The sequence below is a fragment of the Gymnogyps californianus genome, chromosome 6, assembly GCF_018139145.2.
Source record: "Gymnogyps californianus isolate 813 chromosome 6, ASM1813914v2, whole genome shotgun sequence".
Taxonomy (NCBI): Eukaryota; Metazoa; Chordata; class Aves; order Accipitriformes; family Cathartidae; genus Gymnogyps; species Gymnogyps californianus.
Genome location: NC_059476.1, coordinates 18,170,826 through 18,198,407, shown reverse-complemented (window position 1 = coordinate 18,198,407; position 27,582 = coordinate 18,170,826). Strand labels below are relative to the sequence as shown.

Below are 27,582 nucleotides of genomic sequence, written 5' to 3'. Positions count from 1 at the left end.
TTTAATACCCAGGTCCGACACCTGTAATCCACCTAGTGAGGTTCATTTGGTTCACAAACTGCTATCAATGGATTAAATGTGTTTTCCTCCTCAATGCTATACACAGTTTGAAGCTCATTTGCTTCATTGCATATAAAAGTAAGCTGGCAATGGCATTCTTTACTCCATTCCTCTTAACACTAAAATGACTAAAGAATTTTGGAGCATAAGGGAGTTTTGTTTTACATTACTCTGCTAAAAAACTGAATGATCGTTCCTGTTAACAGCAGAACAATACATCATACCTCTTCTGGAGCATTTTCTACCAATGTTTTTGAGTCTGTGGCAGGCTGGTTGATGACAACATTTGCAACCTTTCTTCTCTTTTCTTCTGGTTCCCCATCAGTGCTATCATTGCTGAGAAGTAACAAGTATAAGTTTATGAACTGAAAGTATGCTTTAGGGGAAGTGATTACTTCTACAACTGAAGTCTTCAGATACAATAAAATGTGGCAAGAATACAAAACAAAACGGTTTAACACTGAAATATGCAAAACAGTACGTTTACATGTAAAAAAAAAATTCAGTGATGAGACAGCAGAATGCTGTCCCAAATTGGCAATCCTTCTCAGCCTTTTGCAAGAAATACAGAAATTCTTAAATAAAATCGAGGAAAGATAATTTTGTTTACTGCATGTTATAAACACAGGAAGTACAATATGTCACTGTAAACTACAGTGAGGAACACAGCATGCATCAGAAAGTTATATCTGAAATTTTTAGTTATTGTTTATCTTCAATCCCCCATTTTCATGCACTATTCTCAAGCCATATTTAATAACAGGGACAAACCACAAATTTTAACTGTGGCATCCCATTATTTCAAGATCCCCTCTGAAGCTAGGTCCTTAACGAAGCTCTACCGGGAATAAGTACAGCACACAAGCGTTTTACCATCAGCACAATTAGCACATAAACGATTAAGATGCAAAGACTGTAGGAAGTTTTTCAACAGATAAATCAAATCACAATCCCAGCTTAACTGAAATAAAAGCAAACCAGTTCACTATTATACCTCTTCTCATTAGCTTCCACTGCATCTCTGGATCTTTGCTTTGCAAATAGCTTGGCCATTCTTTTGGCTTTATTCTTTTGTCTACTGCTCATACCAGCTCGAAATTCTGAGTCAATTAACTCAGCAGCCTGAAGAGTCTAAAAGAGAAGTCATTCATGTCAATTCTTCTTACAATGAAGGTCTTGAAAAATCCTCAAATCCACACTGCTTTCAACTTCCCCAACCCTCCATCATTTCAAACTCAGAGCAGCAGTTTGACATCAAGTAATACTAATATGCAACTACGGGGTGTAAGAATTCAGGAAGCCAAAGCATACCATATTAGACGTTGATCATCATACTTAAAATATAAAGATTATAACCGCAGAAGCACAAATAAAGCAAACCCACTGTATTATTCCTTGCAGTCAAACAGCCCGAGGTTTTACCTACAGGTTGTTTGTTTACTAGTGAAACTGAAGAAGGAGAATAGTCCAGATCTTCATCATTGAACAGATCTTCAGTGTTCATCCCAATTGCAGCACCCATATCTAGGCCAAGTTTCTTTTGTAACAGTTTCCTCTGTCGTGCTATCCTCTCTTTAGGATCAATTTCACCTTAAAAAAAAAGTTTTTAAAAAAAGGGAAGATGTGTCAGATTTCCAACCAGGTGCATTATTGAAGATTTGCTCAATGAAATAACATAAGAAAGCCAAAAGTTACAGAATTAAGTTGTACTTGGCTAATACATCAATACGATCTTTTAAACCAAATCACACTGGTTCCTAGGAAGACCTTTTCTGCTGCTGAAGCTATACTAGTACTTAAACTGTGATCAATTTTAAAGCAGAAAATAGCTCCCATGAAATTCATTAAATTACACTTGGTCTGCAGAAGTAAAAAACCAAGTTTTCCCCAATTTTTTAGGAAAGTGCACTTTGAAAGGAGTGAATTAACACAGTAAAAAATAAAACCAGCAACTGATTCAAGAACTAGTGCTTTTTTATTAAAAGGTTTCTTTTCCTCCTAAACTTTATCTCCTGTTGGGAAACACAGACCTAAGAAATAATGACCACCAATAAAACCCCTCAAATTATATTCAATCCAATATCCTGTATTAAGGTAGGTTGAATCTGAACCTGTTCTCTGCAGAAACATTCTTCCTTGTAAAATGCACTAGACCCACGTTTCTCCTTTCCTTCTGCCCAAACCAACTCCTGATGGCAATGCAGATGGAAGCATAAGCATGATTTTCGTAGGGTGCTGGAGTCTGTTAACAATCTTATCCTCAAGCTTCATGTGTCAAGCAAGGCTCATTTAGGAAGTTCATAGAAGCTACCTCAAGAATGTTGTGAAGCTTCAACACTTTAGTTACTGGACACCTAGACTTTGGGAGCACCCACATTTACATAAAGAATTTACATTGAAGATTTTAGTGCCCGAGTAGAATAAACCCCCCAAGTAAACCAGAACTTGTACCTTGTAGGGCTGTCAGACTTCACTCTCTTTTTACATGTGCAGTGTGGAAACCAGCCAAGAGATTGGGTTTTTTTTGTCAAATATCTGCACATAAGCTTGTAAGTAAGTGACCAATTGGCAGAATTTTGGGGTATACACCAGGTTGAGTAGTAATTAGTAGTTAATTTTATCTATACCAATAAGCCTATTTTTTTTTTTAAATTGCATTTAACTGAGAAGCAGAGAATACAAAACAGCTTCCATTCTCTAGAAAATATTCTTCCTTTCACAAGTTCATCTTAGGAAAAAGCATCAGAGACTGCTACTTCCAAAGATTATTTAACTTTTTTTATGTCCATTCATGTTGGCTACTTACTTGAAAAGGAAAGCTGCTACAAAACGCAGAAGAGAAAGCAGCCTTTGTACATTTTTCCCAGTTAAAAAAAGCAGCAACTAAAGCTATTTTTAGTTTCATTTTCTTATTTTTTGGTATTTTATTTTTTTTATTTATTTTCATTCATTAAAATATTTACGTGCAATCATATGACACTGGGATAAATATCAGACTTCTATGAACTAAAGTGTCCTATTCCATCTATTTGATTTCTGAACAGGTAGGGTTTCATTAAAAAAAAGATGAAACTTGTACAACACCTTATTAACCTAGCATAAAAGATGGCAAGCAATAAACTAGCAGCAAGGCTTCACAGACAGGATACTGCTTAAGTGTCAGCAGCCATAGGTTCTGTTCCTTGCTGAGCTACTGATCTTCTGTGTACACTGCACAGAACGCACCACACAGAGAACAAGTGAATCAGGGCTATGCAGTCAGAGCAGATTCTTATCTATAGCATCATTTCATTTGGTGCAGAAACTGGAAGATGGACTGGAATTAGAGCAGGAAAGTACAGTAATAGCAAAGAAAAAAAATCTTAGATTAAAATAATTCAATACCATTACACTGATATAAACCAGCTCTCAGCTAAAAAGTTGCATAAAGATACCAGACGAGTCACTTGTAACAAAAGACATCACACAGGCACTGATATTTGACCTTCCAACTCTGACAGGTTTATCACAGTATTTTTCATGCAATCTTTCTATATTTGAAACCTTCAAGCTTTTAAATAAGCCACATCCTACTACTATATGTGGGAACACTGTTTTAATGAAGAACAAGTGGTGATAGTTCCTGCACCTCTTAAAAAAGTCTACAGAAATTTTACAGAAGCCTTTAATATTGCTTTTTCTGCTCCCTCTTTCAGGTTTCCACTCTCCTCTTTCTCCTGTACACATACTAATTCTGATAGGAGAAAAACCAAACAATACGCACCCCCTAAAAAAATAGTTTAACTTGAGAAAGATAATACAAACACGTTATGCTGGGGAATATTTTCTTCCATTATTTCCTAGCATTCTGAGAAACCATGGATGACTAGACTCATAATACTGCCACAACAAACTTTTTCAAATCAGTAAGTTATCTTGTCTGCAAGTAAAATATAAAGATATACCTGATTTATCATCTTGGACTTCAAATTCTGCGCCAGCAGATCCAAGAAGAGATGCACCATGTTTTAACAACCGACATATATCAAATCTGTCAAAACGCAACCGATCTGTTGAAGGTGAGTCTTCCATGGGACTTTCTGAGCCTGGTTCTAGATAGAACATTGAAAATAATATTAAAGGACAATGTGATGAAATTTTTATTCAAAGTTCTGGCAGAAGATTAAGCGAGTGAAAGAGGAAGAAATAATTTCTCTCCTCCAAAGGAATCATCAGACATATAGCATTTTGATTCACAAAGTATAAAGGCTCCATTTCACAAAGACAGACTGAAAAAGCTCACTTAACACACTTAATTGAGTAGAAAAAAATTTTAACGTTTTTCCCTTGATAAATTCAGCTTTTTTAAATCTTGGACACCAACATACCACTAGGTCTTCTCTGTACATATACAGCCAGCTTGCAGTTTGAACTGCATATGGCTCACAAATAGTTCAGACAAGTATCATGCCAACACTGTATCGCATCACCAACAGCCAAGCATCCCTGGTATGGAAGCTGGAGAGTCTTAACAGGTATGGGAGAAAGTCAGCTACCAAGGGATGCTGAAGACTAGTTATCAGCTCTTCTCAAATCCAGTTGCAGGTACAGTGCAGTGAAATATTGATACAGAAGAGATCTGTTCCTCACAAGGTGTCTTATCATTTCCTGGTTATGAATTCACTTCCGAAGTATTCCCTCCCCTCAACACTCAAAGATTAGCGTGTTTTGTGGCTCCTTGTCATGCGCAGCTTAGCATCCAAAAAGATTGGCCATTCCTACATAATCCAGCACGCTCACATCCTGAATTACAACCAGCAATATAAATACAATTGTTGCCGACAAGAAATACAGCATTTAGTTTGGTGTGTTTCATCCCACACTCACACTTATTTATGAAAGCTTGCATTTACAGTAGAGTGAGTCTAAGTACACACAGAACACTGTACAAAATAAGCACCACCTACATTTCTTCAGACCTGAAGAAAAAGTTAACATTTCATTACACATATACAAAAAGAGAAGTGATTTATAGCAAGCCTAAGAACCTAAATGCAACCAATCAGACCACTGTAAAACAGGTATATTTGACTACTACATCAAACAATTTAACTGAAATAAAAGAAACAAATGTCTGCATAGCCAGTTAGCCCTGTTAAATGGTGCCTTTTTCTCAAACACACGTAATTACCTTTTCAATTTCGTATCTGATAGGCAGATATGTCAGAACTGGACAATGCGTGTAACCCATCATTCAAAACAGCTGCTGTACTCTGAGACTGACAAGTTGCCCAATTTCCACGTACAAAAGGAGTGCTGTAAGTAATTCTTGGAACTAGACTGGTGAAATTAACTTCTATCCTTGGTAAAACAGTAGAGTCTATAAATAAAGTTATTAAGTATATGGATAAATGTGATTTGCTGAGAAAGAGTCAGAATGGCTCCTGACAAAAACCTCTCTCATTAATCTGATTATCAATGTCCTTAAAGAGCTCCAACAAGTGGATAGAGGGGATCCAGTGGACATAATATATTCAAAAGCTTTTGGCAAGGTTTCATATAAGAAATGGAAGGAACTAAGTTACCACAGAATTGGGGAAAACATCCTTTTACAGACTGAAAGCTCATTAACGACAGATAAAAGTTAGCTTTAGAGTCCTTCAAGGATCAGTGTTGCAATCGATTCTATCATTCTTTAGTAATGGGAAGGAGATTTCACTACACACTCTTCTCCAAGCATGTACAGGACACTAAGCTGTTTTGGGTAACCAAAAGTCACAATGGCACCAAGGAATCCAAGAAGGAGTCTCAGAACAGACTAATGGGCAGAGAGACAGATAAAGTGCAAAATGAATAACCGAAACCATGCCTACACAGCACTGAATTCGGAACTGGAAGTTAACATTCAATAAAGATCTTGGAGGCACTTCTGACAGTTTTCTGTATTCACCAGCTTATTGGGCAGTGACAGCCAAAACAGCCAACTAAGTACTGGGCATCATCAGAAAGGACACTGAAAACATGACAAAGCACATCATTTTGTCACTATGTATAAATATCAGTGCTCTAGAGATGTAGGTACGCTGTGTGCAGGTCTGTGCATCTCAAGGAGGACACAAGCAAGAAAAATCACAGAGAAGGACAAATCAAGTTATCGAAAAGACAAAGCAGCTCTTATGAGCAAAGACTGAAGAGACTGCAACACTTCAATCTGGAGAGAAGTTGTTGGAGGAGAGCAAATTACAACGGTTTACAAAAATCATAAAGGCAGTGGATAAGGCAAATGTAGAACTTGCTTGTCAAATTCTGTAGGAACAGAACCAGGAGGTACTAAATGAAACAAATATGACATCACCTCAAAACAGATATGAGTGGTGGTGGTGTTTTGGTTTGGTTTTTTTTTTTTTAAATAGTTAGTGAATTTCTGGAACCTGGGCCACTTAAGACTGTGAACACAAACAGTGCCAATGGGTTTAGATAAAATCACTGACAATAGGTCCGTAAGTTGACAATAAAAGCAACTCCAACATCCCTAACATGACAATTTCAAATGCAAAGTGAGTACAAACAGAATAGATTTCAGCAAGCTGCCGTTTCACCTCCCTCAGAAAGGTGCTTTGAGCAAGGGAACAGAGAAGAAAAAGAGTGTCTGCAAAATATCATGACAAAGTTGATTGGTTAAAAGTTTTGCTATTTTACTAGTTATTATTCCTTTTATTTATAAAAGCTTTAGGAGGGTACAGAGCACAAGCACGGGGAACCTAGAAGAAACAAAGGTCAGGCACATTGTTGTAACTGAATATAAACATCTAAAGCCAAAGAGGTTTACTACAGAGTCCATGCTTATAAAAAAGTCTATGCTTATAAAAAACCAGAATGACACAGCTGCCTTGAAAAGTCTCATATCACAGTCAGTTTGCATCAGATAAACAATGAATTCTACATAATTCATTTAAGAAGCACCTTGTTTTGATCTTGGAGTTGGATTCCACTCAGGTACATTTTTCACTATTGCTTCAACAGCCTGGCCAGCTGCAATACGAGTATCCCAATTCGTACTTCTTAAATACACCAACACCTTTAAGGAGAGATTAATAAGTAAGTATTTGCTTAAAATGTACTTTCAGAAAATCCATCAGCTGTTATGCTCTATTAAAACACACTTACTTTGAACGCTATGGATTAAGACAACATTCAAAACAACAAAAACAAAGGTCAAGAAAACAAAGAAATGCAAGCAGCCTTCTCTATATTGCTCGCTGCTTAGCAGAACTCTTGCCATAGCCAGACATTAAGAATTTATAAGATATATTTAGTCCCATCAGTCAAACTCAACCTTTGTTTCCTCCAGCTACTGAAGAAGGCCTGAGACTTTTGTTTTTTGCTTTCTAAAAGGAAGTGTTCAAAAGAGATTAATGGACCTTAAAACTCTGAAGTCATTTAACCCAAGAAGAGGGACAACATGGGTCACTTGAAGCAACATATGCTCTTCTAAACTAATTTACCACTATGTCTCAAATCTGGAAAACCTCTTTCTTTTTCTGGAAGTGGTTTGATATTCATGATTCCTTAGCCACTCTGTTGATACCATCAGTTGTGGTGAGGGCACCTGTTCAATAAGAGCAGAATTGAGGTCACACAGCCATCTCCAGCTGTCAGATACGCACTATTTTTGGTGTTTTTACTAGACTTGGCCAGATTGAAGTCTCAAACTAGTGGAAATCTCTTTCCACTTTCCAGCCCTTTTAAAGGCATGCAGCCTCCTATATTTTTAATGCTGTATCACACAAGTAACAATCTGTAAAGGCAGAAACAGAAATTTTTATAAGGCAGTAGAGCTTCTCTTTATAGAAGAAAATCTGAACTTACAGCAAACACTGAATATCAATACTGAATGCAAAGTGAAACCTCACTTAGTAACCATTTCAGAGGCTGACAAAACAGCAGGCTTAAGAGAGGCAGTCTCCTATTTTCAGAGAACACAAGACTACTATGCTTTTTCTTCTTCTCACAGAACCCACACCCCTTTAAACTAGTTTTATTCTCACCATTAAAGTACTGGGGGAAGAAAAAAAAAAAAAAGATGCTTACTTTAGATAAGAGATTATTCAGTTCATGAGGATGCAGTTTCACTACCTCCCCAAGTTGCTGTGCAGCTGCTTTTCTTGTTACTGGTGTTGTACCGGTGTCCAGTAAAATAAAGAGACGATCAAGCCTAAATATGATTGACAAAAACCGAAAATGTTATGCTATTCATAGTTCAGCTGCTTATTTCTATTAATATACCCCCACATTTTTCAGTTTATCTAATGCAAACAGAAGAAATGTTTGCCTGAAGACTGTCAACTGACAGGGTGACAAATGTACTTTTTTCCTAATAGTAAGCGTAGTTGTTCTAAAAGCACATTTAATTTGGTAAGCAAAAAAATTAACAGAGAAATTGTTAGAAACATTAGTTTAAAAAAATCTGCAGTTACAAGAAAAAATTAGATTGTTCCCTTCTTTGTTCTGTGATAGAACATTTTCAATCTTGAAAAATAAATACTGTTAAGTTGTAAATTATCTTCATCAAATTCTGACAGAGAAAGCAAAGGGCTCAACTGCTCGTATTGTGCATTATCATTTCTTTTGAAGACATAGCCTGTGATCTATAATATCAAACTCTGCTTTTCCAGGTTACCACAAATTTTTACTTTTCACATATTTTTCCCCCCTAACTACCTGTAATATATAAGACCAAACTTGTTGTTGTATTTACAGCTTTGAAATAATCCGATACCTCTGGCCTTCCCATGAAATACAAGAATTTAACCAGCAGATCTGTTTTCACAGTAACTCTGTATTTAGTGAAAGAGACCCCGATCATCTATTTTCAGAATAGTTAGCTTATTTCTGTAGAGTTACTGAATGAGAAAGTCATCATATAAAAAAAGCACATAAACATAGAGACTACTTAAATAATCAAATCAATGATGGAAGTAACAAATGTTCCTTATTCCCTCCACTATAAGTGGGACAGTTAGAATTCTCTTTACAGGGTGTCTAGTTTATCCATTAGTTATCGGACAGTATGAGGTTATTACTGAATGTGAGTCTAGAATCTATCCACATAGTGCAATCAGAATTGTCCCTTCTAGCCTTAATCATAAAAATACTCCTCCAAATATTGCAACAATATGAAGCTGGAATTTACACAGCAGTGAAGCTCACCTAGATCAGCCTAACGAAATAAGGATACAGGTACCCTGAACAACTCCCCTTCCTCATAAACCCGTACCCTAGGTTTGAGCAAATACAGGAAAGGACAACTGTGTTGCCTGTTAGTCTGTTGCTACTAATTACATTTCACCAAAATTGCCTTTAACATTAGTTCCAATCATTTTAAAAAAACAAACAAAACCCCCCTCTTTCCAACATCACTGGATTTTGTATTTTCTTTGACATGCTTAAACCGCACTTACTCCTGAAAGTATCTTATGTGTCACAACGCATTAGAAACAGCAGTGCTACAGAGCCAAGGCAGTAATGTCACAGTAGTAGTTCCAAAACGCAAATGCTCTCACAACTAGAGGTACTAGATTAAATATCCGTTAGATTAAAAAAAATTTCTAACTGAAAGTATTTCAAATCATTCTAGTATTTTAGACACACTTCTGATATTTGCCAGCTTTGAAATAATTATCTTCCTGCTACCATAACAGGTGAGCCCATTTCAATTTCTGTACATAAAACTGGAGTTTCAATTGCTGTGATTTACCAGTTAGTAAATTGTTTTGAAGTTACATAAAAATGAAAACCCAAACATATCTAAACCAGCAGTTTTGAGTGATTAGACAGTCATGGACGAAAGCAAAAGCTTTACAGATCCAACTCTTCCAAATCACTGATAGTGGACTAGTCAGGAGGAACACACCAGATACTTAATTATTTACCAGTATTTTTTCCCTAGTGCATTTGACAGTAATAACCCAACCTGATTTGCAGCACTCAGTATTATTCAGTACAAAATATGCTAGCTTGCAGAGCAACCACAGCTTGCTCTAACTTGCTTGTTCTCTCATTCTTAAACTCACCCCTTTCATTCTTCATCTCTCCGTGAAACTTCAGTGTTCCATAGTCCAGAAGTTTGCCATTTAGCACCACCCACGCCTTTAACTATCAAAGTATCTTTTTTTCATCTCCAAAGTCAAGCAGAATGTGCAACTTCGACCACTTCCTCAGCTAGAACTCTTCATGTGTCAAAACAGGAGGAAACCACTATGACGGCCTACCCTCAAAAAAACTCAAGCTTAATTCCAATCTTAGTTACAACACTAGATCTTCACTCCTAAAATCCACAACTTTTTGAAGCTGTATTACCTACAAAATACAGTTGTTTGGTGGTTGTTGTTGTTTTTTAACCTGCAGTATGCTTGGTTTGTAATTTGTGATTTTAAATTGTAATATGCTTAACTTACACACAAATGCAAAACAAAACAAAACAAATCTTTCTATTGTCTCACATCACTATAGGAAGCTTTCAGCGTTCAACCCCAGCAAAATAAATGGAAACAGGATTAGAAAATACAGCTAACAATATCTGACTAACAGTACTCCTGGTCATGCTAACCATTCTTCCTTTCCCTCCCCCAGACTATCCTGATGTACAAATCCCAAACAGTTAGTATTTTGGAGGTATTAAGAGTCTTAAATTAAGTTTCGGTGTTGCTGCAGCAGCATATGGCAGAGCCTGAATTCTCCTGCTCCAGCTGGAAGGGCAGCACTGAGAAAGTTGCCACTGATCAGCAGTGCTAGTTGTTTTTTTTTTTTTTAATTAAAGTTTTCATTCTTGGTTTCATTAACAATGAAAAAATACTAAAAATTCTAAACAAATTAATTTTGAGGACCTGCAGTTTGGAAAGAAATTTCCTAAGTTCTGACAAGGTTTTCGTGCTCAGAACGAACTAACAGTCTCTAAACTAGTTCTTAAAGCCAAACACAACTAAGTTTTCTAATGGCATGTGGTTCTCTGCCTCTCATGCTAGACAGTGCTGCAAGCAGAGCACTGTGTGGCTCACATCATTCACAAATGTAACACAGAAGTTGGAATCAGCGTGGTAGAGTGAAATGCTCTACCATGCAGATAAAATTTTTAATTATTTTATGAAAGAGTTCAACACAGGCTGTCAGAAAAGTTGTTCTAAGCATATGGAAGACAACACACACACAAGAGAAATACAGGCAGTACTTAGGGGAAGAAAAAAATTAAAAAGAAAACCAGAGAGATTTATGGGTTGTTATGAAAAATCTGAATACCAATGAATGCTAAAAATGAAATATATCTCTAAAACGACTTCTCCTGCATGTTAACTGCTGTAATCAGAGCTTAAAAATACAAAGTCCTTCACTTTTAACTCATAAGCAATGGTTTAGATAATCCTTCTGACTGTAATCTTCCAATCCTGAGTCAACTACATCTCACCAATAGGACAGCACCATACACCACCTCTATGCGAACTCGTGCTGTATGAGCTCACTACAAAGCACTAACTTGTTCAAAGAGATAGATACCTTTTTCCTCTCACTTGAGAAATGTGAGATTTTCTGATCACTGCTGAAGTGTATCAGCAAGACAGAACTTGGAGCAGCAATTCAAAGTTCTTATGAAAAGCATTACTTTTAAACTAAGTATTTTTTCTTCTAAGAAATACAACATGAGCTTTTACACTGACACAGAGTTCATTAGAAATGTTTCTGACACAAAGACATCAATTCAGGTGCTTAAGGACAGGCATCTAGTAGCATTTGAGACACTTCAGAATGAGTCATCCACATGGGGTCGGCAGACATGACACCGGATGCAGGAGATCCTTGTCATTCTGAAGTGGCAAGGACACATTATACCATCTAAACTGGCACCAGAGACCTAAATTAGGCAAGTGGATCGTCCCCACGTAAATATTCCAAGTCATCAAACCCAGAGCATTTCATTAAAGCACACTAGTTTTGAAAAGACTAAAGCTTGAATTCTTACTTTCAGAACAGAACCGCCTGACAGATGCTCAAGGATAATCAGTAGGTCTGTGATCAGCATATCAACTGGAACAGCCATCCCAAATGAGATCAGACTCTTCCACCACTAGACTACCACTCAAACAATTTTATCTAACAATCCTAAAAAAAACATAAAGCAATTCTTAGGGAAAGATTGCAGGCAAGAAGAATTCTAACAGTAAACAATTTCATTTGCATTGCTATTAATCAGAATAGCAAGGTTGGCTGTCATAAAGGGGGACATCATCTCTCTAATCAACATTGTTATGAAGAATGATTATGCATACAGGCTTAGTTCAGTTAACTAAAGGGGGTTTTCTGAATAGAAGTACATAGAAACTATTATTGACCCCCAGTTACTAAACATAACAACTCTTTTGCTCCAGTGCATTATCACAGCAAAGACTACAAATAAAAAAATCACAAAAGACAAACATGAGGGCAAGTACTTTCACAAAGCCACCACAACTAACTCAGTGGCACTCTCCAGGTAGCATGGTGATTCCATGTTCTAGTCACTGCTTTCCAATCAGTTTCGCGTATTCAGCATTAACGTAATTTAGACATGACTGTACCCAGGCACAGTAGGCAAATGTTGCAACAAATGACCTGTTCTGTTCTTCATGCTAATCTTCAGTTCTTTGCTGCCTAAAGGTATGTCTCCAAACAGAGGGCTGATCTCCATTTGAAGGGACAGTTACCATAATATTTAAAGTGAACCTTATGGCACTCCTGTGGAAACCGGATGATGTGGACTTGCAAGCCCTTCGGCTATAGAGGCATTAGAAAGCTAGTAGTCGGATAGTTAATGACCAGGTCAAGATACAGAGGTTATCCACAGTATCTCCAAAATGTTTCCAAGAGACAACATATGCAGCTGAATTATATAAAGATCCCGATCATCCCAGTGTAAGCATTCTGACTGGATTGGGTCCCCACAGGACTTCAGGTAGGGAATCTTCCAATTTGTTGATTTCAATGAGTCGAGGCTTGAAAGGGACAGTGAACTGATCACTGCTGCCAATGAAGTGATCTGTTTGGACTCTACATCTCTGTGTGCGCCAGTATATTTAACTGGCCAGGGAACAGTCTCTGACAGTAAAGGCCAACTGGTACAGAACAGCTCATAACTATCCTAGCATATCCTCCAACCCATTAAAATTGTGCGACTGTACAAAAAACCCTTACTGGCGCAGTCCCTGGAACACTCTAATGTCCAACTCTGCGTAGAGCTCTTTGGAAAACTGCTAGCTAGCACCCATCAGAAGGCAAGGGAATACTCTTAGGAGTTTACAGTATAAATCACATTTCAACACCCAGGAGCTTCCTCCCAGGCACTATTTCTTAGTACAGAAATAGCCCAGACACCTAGAAAACATCACTAAATTAAAATTTAGACTTGACAAGGGTTGACACTCACTGTGAAATTCAACCTAAGTTCTAATGGAGATGCCTTAGCTTTTCTTGTTGACCTCATAATCCTTTGGTGTTGTTTCATCATTTGGTCAAACCCCACCTTGGTCAGCTTCACAGCTCAAAAAAGTCAAGCCCCTACTAAAGCACACAAACTGTTAAGTAAACAACTTTCCAATATACAAGCGAGAAAAAAAAAAAATCACTGAACAGAATTCAGAACAAAAAAGCATGATGATACACATAAAGAATGGATTGTGATTTTACTTCTCAAAGCTGGGAGACTGTGGAGTAAATAGTTATGAAGGTGGGGCTATGGACAACAGAGAAATTTTGTTTCCTACAGAACAGTGCAAGGGACACCTGGAATGAAACAACAGCTCCATGACCACACTGGTCACAGTATTATATACTGCATATGGAAGCCAACCGAATGCTAGAATTAGTATAATTAATTCCATATCGAATGTATATTTCATATAATATATGATCCATAGCATTAGGCTGAACAAGTTTTATTTGTAAACTATTACATATGTATCTACATCCAACAATGTAGCGCAAAAATGTATGACCAGTTATATTACAAAAACTGTGAGAAAGAATAGGGAATTAAAACAGCTGTAAAGACATACTAATACAAGAAGTGTATCAACAAGTTATATAGTGAATGCCTTGGTGAGAATTCAACTTCTAGCTGCTGGAGCAGGTGAGAATTCTTATCAGAGTGCAATCCTGACTTTCAACTTCCATTTCAGTCTGTTAGGTGTCTGAGAAATTTTACAGCTCTACCTCATTTGGGCAGTAGTGCACATGCTACTTCTGCTTCCCGCCTCCCCATGACTGTGTCGGCACTCCCTCCCACAAACAGCAACAGGGAAGGCAGACCACTGTTCTGGTCTTCAAGTTAATCTCCATCAGTGAGAGAAGAGTTACACTATTTTTCCCCCTCTTTTGAGTCAGAACTCCTGTAATCACATTGGTTACAGAGCGTCTACCTATTCTGACGGTACAGGCATATGCCTTTAAGTAGTAGTGAAAACATACTTCTTGTTCAGTTTAACTCTTGCTTTTCATGCAAGAGTAGCCATGAAGTAACAGCTTCCAAACAAGCTAGAAGCTGAATTCTTTCTTTAGAAAGTTTGTGATAACCCCAAAAGAACATTTCTAAAAGGTACACAGGGCCCATAAAAGATTTTGGATAATTTTGGTATCTTGTAAAAACTTCAACCTCCCAATGATGCAGTATTAAACTTGAAATGTTACATAAGTAATGATGCCAGCCAGTGCAGCCATTTGTTCTTGGGAAGTCACAGCCCTACGCTTCAGAAGCCAAGGGCAACATATAAGGCCCACTTATTTTCCAGGAGCTTTACTATCATAGCCTTCTGACATTATTATTTACATTAAAATAAAAACTAGGTTCTTAATCTACATATTACCAGTTACACAAAAATCCAAGTAAATGAAAACACTGAAAACTCTAGAAACTACTATTAAACCAGATCAAGAATGGCTTGCAAGAGCAGCAAGTTGTTACGCTCTCCCGTAGTTGCTTAAGGAAGTGTCTTGAAAATACCCTGAAGAGGTTGTCTTTAAGGTATTTCAGGGTGAACTTAAAGATATACCTATTAAAATCAAATTGTTTATTCTTAATGCATCTTACCAGCTTCATGCATTTCATCACATTTTAAAAGCATATTTGTTCTCCTTCGTACTGTGAAGGACCTCAAAAATAGGAGAAAGCCATTAACAGCCTTGGTGTTGGAATAATGATACATGAGGTGCCTTTGAACACATTAAAGAAAATAGAAAAAAGTTTTATTAGATATTGAAAGGGACTATCAACACTTTATTATCTACTGAAACTCAATCACCCTGAGTAATCTATGAACATTGTCATTTTCCTTAAATTGGCAGTATTACTTTTTCATCTAAAGTATCTCAAAAGATCACTAGTGAGTCATTGTATTTATTCACTTGGATCACATACTTTGTAGGAATGAAGCTGAAGCAAAACTCTTCACTTCCTTTTTTCTTTCTCAGTTCCACTATCAAGAATTTTTTTTTTAATTAACTATGCAAACATTATACTACTTCATATATACTTTTAAGACTGGAGACAGGAGATAAAGCCTACCAAATTAGTTTGTGCATTCACAGAAAGAACATCAACCTTCCCACCCACCTACACATACTTCTGGAGGATGGCGTTCATTAGTTAGTCTTTTCAGCATAAAACTACCAAAGATATGAGCATATACAAAGCAACTATTCTGCAACATCTTTTGGTATGAGGTATCTACTGTTCTGCTTCTAGGTCTGTTTTCTAGTGTATCATCACAGTGTTATATAGAAGCAAGTCTTCAGTCCATGTAACAGCAGAATCTGGTAAAAGAAGCATGTATACATATAATGCAGAATAAAGTATCAGAACCTCTTTTGTCAATAGATTACAAGTAAGTGACAATTATTTTTAAGATGACCTCACTAATAGCAAAGCTGCAAATTCTCCATCCAATTTTGAGATATTTCAAAGCATTCCCTGTATTTGTTTAGATCTTCCTGAACAGACCAGCATTTTGAGAAAGGTTTTCAATTGGCCAAATAGCAGAAAATAAACTTTACTGGGAAAACAACCACTTGATAATTTACTGTTTTGAGAATGTAAAAACACCCCTCCCCCCACCTCCAAAACTGGTTATTTTTAAAAATATGGTTCCAATACAGAACTAACCCTAATGAAGTTTTTTGTTAGTATCAATGTTTGGTATGCACTCAGCAAAGACTACAGTCCTTGGAGAAAGATTAATTTGAATCAACTTCTCCCTCACTCTCCACACTTGTATAGTAAGAATCATTCAACAATAAAGTATTATGTTGGTCTTTCAAAAATATAAAATGTAACTGTAACTACCTAGAGGAAAAGTGCAGATCTCTACAATTAAATGGAGCTGGTACAGAAGCTGGAACAACTATACCCTTTACAGAAACATAGCTATGTGGTATATAAGTGTACAAAACAATTATTTGTAATATGTCTGAAAGGAAAGGACCTTAGAAATTCAATGTTCTGAAGTAAAAAGTGAAGAATAAAAATTTATTTTATTTACAAAAGCAACACTGACATTATATCATCAGTGTTCCTATGGTCCAGCTGCCAAAAGGTTCATTTGTAAAGAGTTGCTGTCTAATTTCAAAGGGATACGGACAGGTTTTGCTGTAGCTATTAAAAACATGTGTGAGGCCAAATTTACACAGTATCACTTCTTACAATTATAGAAACATTGGAGTTCGCCAGGAACAACCAAGATGTTACAGAACTCCAAAATGTGTAATTCTTTTACCTAATTTACATGTGGAATTGAAACAATTCTAGACCAACTCACAAGTATTACAGCACCTTAATTAGAGTTCTATACCTTATGTTCAACTTGTGTAACATTTTGATCTTAAAAGTGTACTCTGAAGCAATGTATCATGTGACATTATTAACACACCAACTTTTTAGTGCTCCATGCTGAAGCTTAGAATGAGCCTTATACAAAACAGAATTTTTTTTCCTGTCAGTTACTAGACCAAACAGGCATTAACTAAATCTTTGCGTAGAGCACTACTGCTTTTCACTAAAGCCATGTGGGTTTAGAGAAATACAGAAACATTGGTGACTGAATCTGAAACCAATTTTTACAGTACACACAACCTCAGCATACAGCTGAAAAGCTGTATCTTGATATTCCAGTTAGCCCCCATATCACATGTACGTTAGCACAGTTATTTAAGCAGACTGCCCCCGACCTAATGTAATTAGAATGCTACTCTATTTTACATGATGGCTTACAGTAGTATTTTAACATACATAGTAGTCTTGTTACAGCAATCCTTACTACTGCCAGATTCTTATGGACAGCTTTGGGGAAAAAAACCCACCCCTCTAATATATAACAAGTTGATAAAAAATAAGAGTAGAATAAGATAAAGGGATACTTTGTAGAAACTACAAAGCTCAAACTAAAACACCTGCTACTAGAAGTCTTAAAGGGTGTATTGCTGCTACAAATTTTGATTAATAATGGATTTCCATTATAAATGTGCACACCTTTACTTTGCTACATAGAACTGTAAACTTATTCATACACAGCTTCAGAAATAGAATTTACTTTTGTTATAACATTTTGGAAGTACAGAGATACTACCAACACGTGACTTGAAGCTAATCTATCACAAGGTTAATTTGGATTTATGGTTTCCTTTCAACTATCCTGTTAGGAAGCTTAACATGCCCATTCCACACAAAAAAAGATGGCAGGAATTTGTGCTCAGCATTTTTTATAAAACAGCTCTATTAAGACATATCTCTGTATCTGTGAATACTTTAAATGCTGGCACATCCCAGCGCACATGTGTGTAAGCAGATACTACCCAACATCTTGAGGCAGAGCCAGAACACACTAATCACTTTTCTCCATGGAAGCCTGTTTTATTCCGGTTACTTTACAACTAAGGGCTCTGAAAGGCAAAACCGTTTCTTGCCAGTTTTCGAGACTCGATATCATTATCCCCTATTCCCTAGCGGTTTAACCCGAGGAAGGACTGGCCAACAAAACGAAGGTGTCGAATTCAGGAGGAAGCCCGAGAGGCCCCAGGCAGAGCCCCTGCGGCCTGAGGAAGGGAGGGGGCTTCCCTGTGCGCCAGGCACGGGAGTTACCCCAGGCCAGGAAGCAAACCCAGGCGCCGGAGCACGCAGCTACCCCCAAATCCCACCGAGGCGGCCCATGCACCCGAGGAGCGTGGAGGTCCCGGCGAGGCCTCCGCAGGCTCCCGAAGCGAAAGGAAGTGGAAACCGGGCACCCGTCTTCACCCCCGCACCCCCCAAAGCCAGGCCACACGGAGGGACGGCGACTCCGGGCCGCCGCTGCGGGCTCCCCTTCCCCCCTCGTTTCCAGCTGCTACCGACCTGGAGACGGCCATGGCCGCCTGGAGCTGGGCCTCGCGGGAGGCGAGCAGCGGGACAGCAGGCGGGGGGGGCCGGCGCCGCTCTCCCAAGGAGAAGGGCGCAGGGCCTAGCTCGGGCCTCTCGGGCGCCGCACCCGGCCTCGGCCCCGCCGGTGATCCGCGGGGAGCGGCTGAGCGCAGCTGTGGCCGGCAACGGTCAGAGTTTCGCTCCCCCCGGGGGGGCAGCAGCGGCGCGGGCGGGAGCGGTGCACAACCCTCGGAGCACGAGTTAAAGCTTCTATTCCCCCATCGCTGGGGCGAAGCCCAATGCCTGGTTTTATATGAGCAGCCATCTTGTATTTATTCCCTTCCTCCATGATAGCCGCTTCCTGATTGGCAAGAGCGCCCGGCCGCAGCCAATGGAGAGAGCGCTTCTAAGAGCAAGGAGGGCGGGCGCACGCAGCGCCCGGACTGAGCAGGACCAGCCATGGAGCCTGCTGAGCCGGCTGGGGGGGCGCCGGCCTCCGGCGGGGCGTACCATCTGCACGTGTGTGTGGGGAGGCTCAAAGGAGAGCGCCCCAGTCCCTCACCCCGAGGGGAGAAGAGAGGCACCAGAAGGCGAAGTACATGCGCTTCCTTGCCAGTCCACCGGGTGGTGGCGCTTCTCCCCCGCCAGCATGGCGGGAGAGGGCAGCCGGGAACCCGGCTAGCTCACGCCGCACTCCCCACTCGCCGAAGTGCGCTGCCCCTCGGCTTACGCCCGGTGCTGCAGCGCGGACGCTCCGCCCACGAAGACTACGGCTCCCGGCGTGCAGCGCGCTCAGCGCGGCGCTCCCTGCGCGGGGACGCAGCCTCGGCGCCTCCGGGGGCCGGGCCTGGCCGAGCGGGCGGCAGCCCCCGCCTGCCGTGCCTGCCCGCCCCCGCAGGGAGGTGGGCCCTCGGGGCGGGTGGTCGCCTCACAGCGGTTCACTTGCGTTACTCACAAGGGTTTATTAACCGGCACCAGCCCCCCGCCCCCCCAAGGCAGGAAGGGGGCATCTGAGCCGCTCCCGAGTCACCGACCGCGTTTCCTTCCACTTCCTGCCGTCTCCTTTTTCACTGAGGCAGGCAGCTCCGTCCTCCCGGCCCGGCTGGGCTCCGGGCGGCCTGTAGAGCAGAACGAGACTTAAAAGATCCCCAGGATCCCACCCGGCAGTCTCCTCCGCCCGGGGAGTACCCTGGGCAGCTGGCCGCAGTTCCCCGTAACTCTTGGGAAAGAAGGCCGAGCTTTCCAAGTGCATGCTATCAGCTTCGATCGGATCCAGAGAAACACGAATTAAGACATCAGCCTTTGACTAATCATTTAAATTAATGATCCCAGACAGGGGCGTAAATTTAGCACACATACGTAACCCTTCATGTGATAAGTTGAAAGCACAATAATAGATTTTTCTTTCCTGTAAGTGATGCATAAACGTGCATAAATACATGAATTTGCATAATACTGTATGATAAAGTTTTCCTGTGAAGCCCATTGTGGTGCGTATTTCATACTAAACCTTTCTATAGGGATTTCTGCTTGCCCCAGCCTTTCTACTGGATGGTTTCCCTTTCCCTGTAGTAGTTAACTCTTCATGTATGGGTTTGCTCATTCATTCCCCACTAACACATGCATATTCCAAATAGACATACTAATGCCATCTGCAGGTTCACTGTCTTTTTATAGTTCTATAAACAAGACACGGGTACGTAATACCTCCATCTATTCTTATCCACGCGGGTCCAGCCTATGCTCGAGTCCTCTAGAAAGGTTTGCCCCGGGTGCCTCTTTCCTGTCTGTTCCCTCTCCTGTCCTTTGGTGGGAGCTCTGTGGTGACTAGGAGCTGGCGTTACAGTGGCAACCAAACACCAGCAATATGAGTCAGCCCAAGGCCCCTGCATCACAGAATGTGGCCAGAGCAAACCACAGACTTCATTTTCAGTGGTAGACACGGTTTTGGTCACAGTGCTACACTCAATAACCCAGATAATGCCTTTTCTCTTCCTTGTCATGGCTCCGATGTAGTAACTACCTTTAGATAGCTCAATATGCCTCCTGTAGCAGAATACACACACACACAAAACCCCACAGTGGGTTTAGTTGGAGGCCAAGAGCTTCTTACTGAAGTACTCCAAAACTATGCGCACCTTCCTTTCTGCCATTATATACCATCATGTGTTGCAGGTGCATCTGCCTGGGTCCCTGACCCATGATCTGAGGCACATGTCTACTCCTGTCCCATGTATGTACGTGTTTTCACATCATGGGGTGCCTGCTATTTAGCCATGTGATGGGGAGGAATGGCAGGCAGTTGGGGTAGGGAGCAGCAAGGAGCAGGCTAAGGGTGGATATATTTTTCTTGCATGTTCGATGCTGTTGACACAGATGTATAGCGTCCCTGATAATATTTCTGCATTTGTTTAGCCAGGAATCAGCAGCCATCCTGTCCTGCTGTGGGCGTTATTGAAATGACCCTCAGGTGCTACTTCCAAGTCTAACACCCTATTTCCTCTTAGGTTCCTTAAAAACATTTTGTGCATTGTTTTAACAGCAGTCAAGGCAGAGGGCACATCAAACATGCAATAAAATTTGTTTTGAACAGCTCCATAGGGGTTATCCTACCTGATAAAAATAAGTGCAGGGAAAATATTGGTGGTGGGTCTTATGCACTGAGTACTTGCTGAAATGGTGATAAACTGCAGTCCAAGCAAAACAATCTGCAAAAGACAGAAAGAATGATCCGTTATTTACCTAATAGTAGGCATTCTGGACTGAAACACAATTCATTCAAGTTTCACACCATATATTTTTGTATTTTGATGTGACGTTTATGTAAAGCACATCATTACTTAACTATTCACCTGTATCTTCTGCTCAGTCCTTTTCCTACACCCTGTGAAAACCAATTCTTCTTTGTCCATGCATCTGTTCACCTGCTCTGTAAGTCATACCAATCCTTTTTGCACATTTGTTTCCTTGTGACTCATTTTTCAAGTAGCCATACATTTTCTCCTGTTTCTTTTTGCGTATGTTAAAAGAATCCCCCCTGCAAATCTGCTGTGTGTGAGTACTCTCTCAAACCTATTCGTAAATTAGATAAAACTCAATATTATTTCCAGTCTGTTGGTATGTTATGAACATTACTTCCTGTACTGATCTCAATTATTTTTATTTTGTTTTCCTTCTCCTGCCAGCTGTGTCCACCTGTGAACTCTTATTGCTTAGTCTGCAGATTCATAGTGACTGCAGCTTTCTTATTTGCTATGTATGCCTACAGAGCCCAGGGAAAAAATGGTGCAACCTCCAAGTGTTACAGCTGTGCAAATAGTAGATGACAGAGGCACAGTTTTCCTGGTGGAATCCCTCCTGATTAGACCTGACATACCGCAATCTTCTACATGTTCTAGTCTTCTAGTTTTATTTTTCCAGTTCGTTTTTTGTGTCCTGAAGCTTTGTAGATTTGTATTGCTTAGGATCACACCAGCTTCTCTGTAACTGTAGGTATAACATTTCATACCTCCTAGTCTGGTAAAAAATATTATTTTTCTAATAGTTTGCACATATTTTAGTGGCTGTCATTTGATTTCTAAATTCCCTTGGAAATCTTGTCTGAAGAGAAGCTAGTCTTAGAAGCTTGTCCCTGCTTAGCAGTTTGTTCAGACATCTTCTCTGCTGGTGTCTTAATCAGTATCATTATTTTGATTATCTGGAAAAAAATTGCTCTGAGATAAATTTATGTATTATGATCTTATGCAAGTAAATTGTGCAGGTTCTTTGCAACATGTATTTCTTAATGATGCTTTCTGTTCTGAGGTCTGCAAACTAACCAGTTATCTTGTAGACTATTTCTAACACACTTTAAAATTCTTATTTATTTTTATATATTTAAATGTTTCTTCTTCAAGTATTATTTAATCTTCCTAGGTTTTATTTTACATTTTATCTCTGTAGGTTAGGCCCCTTTTTACTGGTGTCACTAAACTCAGATTTCTGATGGCTGAAGGATATTTTTTTCCTTAAACAATCTCTTGTTTCTTGCTAATACTTTTTATTGCTATTCTGCTTATTTTTTATTTAAAGGTGTATTTATCTTTTATCATCTAAGCTTCACTAGTTTCCATGCCAACTCTCATGCTTTTAATTGTCTCATTTTTACTCCAAGGAAATTTTTGACTAGCTACATAACCTTCTTGAAAGCCTCTTTAAAAAGTGGCAACTGGTACATGGTCTTCCTTTTAAGTTCTTCACCATAAGTGATGGTGGCTGGAGGCTGGATGCTGACTGATAGCTTTCATATTCCAAAAAGCACCTCACAGATACCAATGAAATGCTGTATTCTGAGAGACAAATCAGGGTGAAGGCACTGCCACCCACCACACAATTAGCAACATTTGTGAAAAAAGTTTGATGGGCTCCAATTTCTCAACATTGAACAGGATTGTAGCAGCAATCACTTAGTGAAAATCACCAACACCTAAAAGGTTCCAAATGTCACCAGAGCTGTATAATTATCTCATTAGATTTCATTACCTCTGATCATATTTAACATTGTACATTCAGGACAATTTTCCTGAATGAGAGGCTCCTGATATGACAAATAGAGAGAGAAAACTTGTGATTCTCTTTTGTGATCTTCTGTTCCCAGGGATTTTATCTTCATGAGATTGCATGGACTTGTTCAGAAGTGGTGCTCCTTGCCCATCTCCATTATAGACAGATACTCTGTACAACTGATCAACGTTGCTGTACAAGGTTGTACAACCACCTCATTTTTGTTAGCCATGGTGTGTAATTTCTCCAGCATTTAGTTCCATGATCTCAAACTTCTCATTTTCTAACTCAGCTCTACCTTCCACCCTATTTTATAACAGATAAAGACTTAAATTACTGATATTCTTTGGACACACTCTATGTATGAAAACTGGAAGTTTCTTAATTTTGTCTAGCTGTTATCCATGCTCCTGATTTAAATAAATATTTTATAGTTTGGGTAGTTTATTGTTCCTGTGGCATGTTTTTTAGGAAATGGTATAATCTATCCATGTCATACAGTTGTTCTTTTTTCCAAACAAACTTTTATGTTTACATTTAAATGCTCCCTCTTTCACCTCTTCCTGCAGGGTGTTATTAGTAACTACACCACTCCCTATGTCAAGAAAGTGACTAAAGTATATGTACATTCACTAAATCTAGCTTATGAACTCTGAAGTATTAGGAGATTAACAATAGTAACTCACATGGACAATTGCATCTTTATACTTGATCTCTCACTGACATTTAGGAGAGCAGAGATCTCCATTTATATAGAGGAATTTATATATATGTTTATAATGCACATATACATACATTTATACATAGATATACATACATATATAAAAATTAATTTAATGTTTCATATCCAGAAAGAAGACTGAAGGGGAGAAAAGCTCCTGTCAAGTATCTAAGTGGGCTTTTTTGGATCAAGGTAACAGGCGAAAATGAGCCACTGTTAGAGACAAAGAGAAATGGAAATAATGAGGTCAAACTCTTCCTATAACTCTGCAGGTCTTTCTATGTAGGCCTGTGGAAAAATGCAACATGAAAATAACATGAGAGAAACAAGTAGAGACCTTTTATTAAGTTCTTCTATTATTTAAGCTTGTGTGGCTGCAAGGTTTTTTTCTTTATTCAATTTCAGTAGTCAGATTGTTCTTTTTTCATGAGCTAAGGCAAGAGGGACATTAGCTTGTGCAGTTAAAAAAAAAAAGTGCATATAATTCCAGTGTGCACAAACTGAATACAAAGAGCATAAATAGAAAAGCACCTCTGTCATCAGGGACATAAGGATTCAGAAACACACTATAATGCTGAATAAACAGGGCCTGAGGTTTCACATCTAGTCCAGCTCTTTCCAAAAGCTGTTGCTTTTCAAAGACAGAAAAGAAAGCTAATCTGTGGCCATCGTCACAAGTTCTGCCACAGTTAATGAGTTTAAATTAGATTTATAAACAAGTCTGGTGAACATATCCTTTGCTTTCCGTATATTTTATTATAACAACTATATTAAATGATAGAAAACAATTAACGTTTTTCTTTTAATTTGTACACACTGTTTCTCAGAATATATTTTAGGCCTATTAAAGATTTCTGGTGTGTAACTCTTGAAAATCAGAATTTGCCATTCACCATATACCAGAATTGCTATTAAATAGCTCAAACATGATGTAGATACCAGGATATGGTGGTCCCATTTTTCATCTGGGGTGTGCAGACAAGGATGAATCAGCTGTAGCATTCACTTTGCAATACCTGTTTATACTTTCTTTCTTCTGTTTACTATGTGCATCCTGAAGATGGACTGAGATGTGATTAACAGATATCAACAATAGCTTGTACCCTCTTATCTTCTCCTTAAAGGATTAATTTTGCTGTATAAACTTTTGTTTGCTAGTATAACTTGCAAAGTAAAAACTGCTCTCTGTGTTAGAAGAGGTCCTTTGAAGAACTGCGTGAGGATCATCCTCATCTGTGTCAACTTTTATCTATCTTGGGGGCTCTTTCATCTTCCTTTGTGGAACATTGAGTCCTGACCATTCCTCATAAATGAAGACAATGTCTCCTGCTTTCAGTATGACTCTGCATTGACTTGCTTGTTGTACTTCTTATAGAGGCAGTTACTTCAGATTTGTTTGTTACACTTTAACTAATTCATCACTGTAAGTTTTGTGTGATGGGTGCAGTAATAGCAACATTATAGTGTGTTTTGATACTGTCCTGAAAGTGTGCAATAAGACAGGTATGTATTTGTAATAAAGAAATTTGATTTGATTCTCAGATTCCTCAAATGATGGGATTCCTGATGCCCAGTAAAAACCTAGCTTGTTTTCAATGTGTGAAACAGATTTGTGGAGTAGTTTCTTACTTGATGGTCTGAAATTCTCACTGGATTCTGGAGGGAATATCTTCAGGATATTATACTACACATAGACTAGATTTAAAGCTTAAAGGGAAGCCTTAATTAGTTTTAAGCTCCCACATGACTTTGTTGCAGGATTAGAGGTCTGAGTGCTCCTGTATTCTTTTGATAACTGTTATTTACATCAGCACGGCGCTCACACAGAGCCACAGGCACAGCTTAGGAGACCCAGATAAGAAGTTGCCAGGAGCTCCTCCTCCAGCACGTGCCCTCTTTTTATACCCAGTAATCTTTCACCAGCTTTTTACACATGCATCTTTTGCACATTTCTTCCCTCACACTGATAACTCTCTCCCCCTGACATTTTAATTTTCATTTTCCGTCCTCCTTCATTTTTCTCTTTTAGAATTTCTTTTTTTACTGTCCTCCCCTCCCATCCCCCCATTGTCTTCTCACCTCAGGAGAAAGGAGAACCAAGTTGCCTCCTCACCTGGTTCCTTTTTGTCATCTATTTTTTCTGACTCCCCACAAGAAGAAGAAAGGGATCTGCAGGTTTGGTAATTGCTGTCCACTGGAACCAGTAGAGCATGGTCTGCTGACAACTGGAGCAAGTAAGAGTCAGCCTGGAGAGGAAGCAAACACTAGTGGTTGATAACAGCATGGAAGCTATTGCTTTTTGTTTGCACACACTTTTAAAATAAACTGCTGTTCACAGTGGCCAGGGATTCATATCCCCTTGCTGAACCCCAGACGGGGAATACATTCCTTCTTTCCCCAGCATTGAGCAGATTCTAAACCACAAATGATCTTTGGGTGTCTGCATTTCTGGATGCCTCATGTGAGACATCTTAAGAAGGAACTGTTCTTCAGAAGCTAGCGCTCAGGTCATTTAACCGCTGGTCCTGGCACACTGGTTGTAGTAGCGCACCCCAAATTTGAATCGTAATACATCACTGCTCACTTTTGCACATGAAAAAAAGCCTGCAGCTTGCTAGCAGTTATTTTAAATGCAAATAAACAGGAAAGGATCCTAATTGTACTTGTGGCTCCTTGTAGATCATGTACCTTTTGCCCCCGCTGAGAGAAAAATAGTCACATGCAAACCTTTCTAGCTCTTTTCTTTGATAACTGTTTATTCTTCACACGCAAAACTAAATTAGCTGTACATGTAATGCAGATTTCTACATATAAATTTAGCCATATCCCTGTGTTCTAGTTTTCTGCTGGAACTGACCTCTCTTTTTCCCCAGCCCTTCTTGGGAGTCAGCCTTCTGCATGGAGCTCATCTGAACTTTCTCCCAGCACTTTCCAGGAACCACCTGAACATTTCCTAACTCAGTATGATCACACCTCAGGGTCAGCTGGCCCCATGGCTTCACCACCCGATAAAAATCCAACCTCCAATTAAATCATGACTTCAGGACAACAACAGAAGAGGAGGTTTTCTGTGAGTTCAGAGTTCAATAGTTATATATATTAAAACTCCTACAATTCCTTCAAATACTTTTGTGCTACCTCTGGATTTTCTGTATCCTTGTGTTTTTCTTCCAGATTTCACACTCAGGGCAGTGGGAAACCAACATTGTCCATCCAAGTCTTGCTTTTTATTGCTCTGTGATAGAACAACAGCTATTTCTACGTTTGCTGAGAACATGCACAAAAGAGGCCAGCAACATTTTGTGACATTTTTGTAGAACTGTGAAATAAATAAAAGTGTTGGGGGTTTTTTGTGTGATTTTTTTATGAGTGCCACTGCAATATAATATTCAGCTAAAAAACAAGCAGCATTTTATTTCATTTAATTTCATTCTCCACCATGTAGATCAATTAGTAATTGAATACTACAGATGCGAATATGCAGTGATGACTCAGCTGTGGAATTTGAGATAAATGTCAGTAACAGTTTGTAATGTATTATGTGGGCTTAGCTCTGCCTAATTCCATTAGGAACAATAGGGCAGAAAGCCTTATCCTAAATTCTAAAAAAAAAAAAAAAAAAAAATATATATACACACACACATACACACAAACCCAACTTTGGCTGTTTTCATATAGTCATCTCAAAGCCATTTGTGTAAACATCATGTCTATTAATTTTGCTTGAAAAGAGAAATCCAACAGAGTTATGAAAGTGACATTTATTTTGTCAGGTAACAGGAATTATACTATGTGACTGTTTGTATCTAAACCCTCAAAGGGTCCTACAGGAACTGACCAAGGACCGGTAACAGCTAGTGCTGATCCTAAC

At 39.1% G+C, this 27,582-nt stretch overlaps 1 protein-coding gene across 2 annotated transcripts in view; it reads right to left on the bottom strand.

Annotated features, from left to right (window-relative positions):
• Positions 1-18,720, bottom strand: part of BTAF1 (B-TFIID TATA-box binding protein associated factor 1) — a 48,988-nt gene extending 30,268 nt beyond the window's left edge. For both annotated transcript variants that reach the window (XM_050898582.1, XM_050898583.1), the window contains exons 1-7: positions 18,443-18,720; positions 8,131-8,254; positions 7,003-7,117; positions 4,005-4,151; positions 1,487-1,650; positions 1,055-1,191; positions 285-396 (exon numbers count right to left, since the gene is read on the bottom strand). In XM_050898582.1, the coding sequence (XP_050754539.1) occupies positions 285-396; positions 1,055-1,191; positions 1,487-1,650; positions 4,005-4,151; positions 7,003-7,117; positions 8,131-8,254; positions 18,443-18,456 (813 nt within the window). In that variant the 5' untranslated portion in view covers positions 18,457-18,720. The remainder of the gene's footprint in view (positions 1-284; positions 397-1,054; positions 1,192-1,486; positions 1,651-4,004; positions 4,152-7,002; positions 7,118-8,130; positions 8,255-18,442) is intronic.
• Between the last annotated feature and the right edge of the window lie 8,862 nt (positions 18,721-27,582).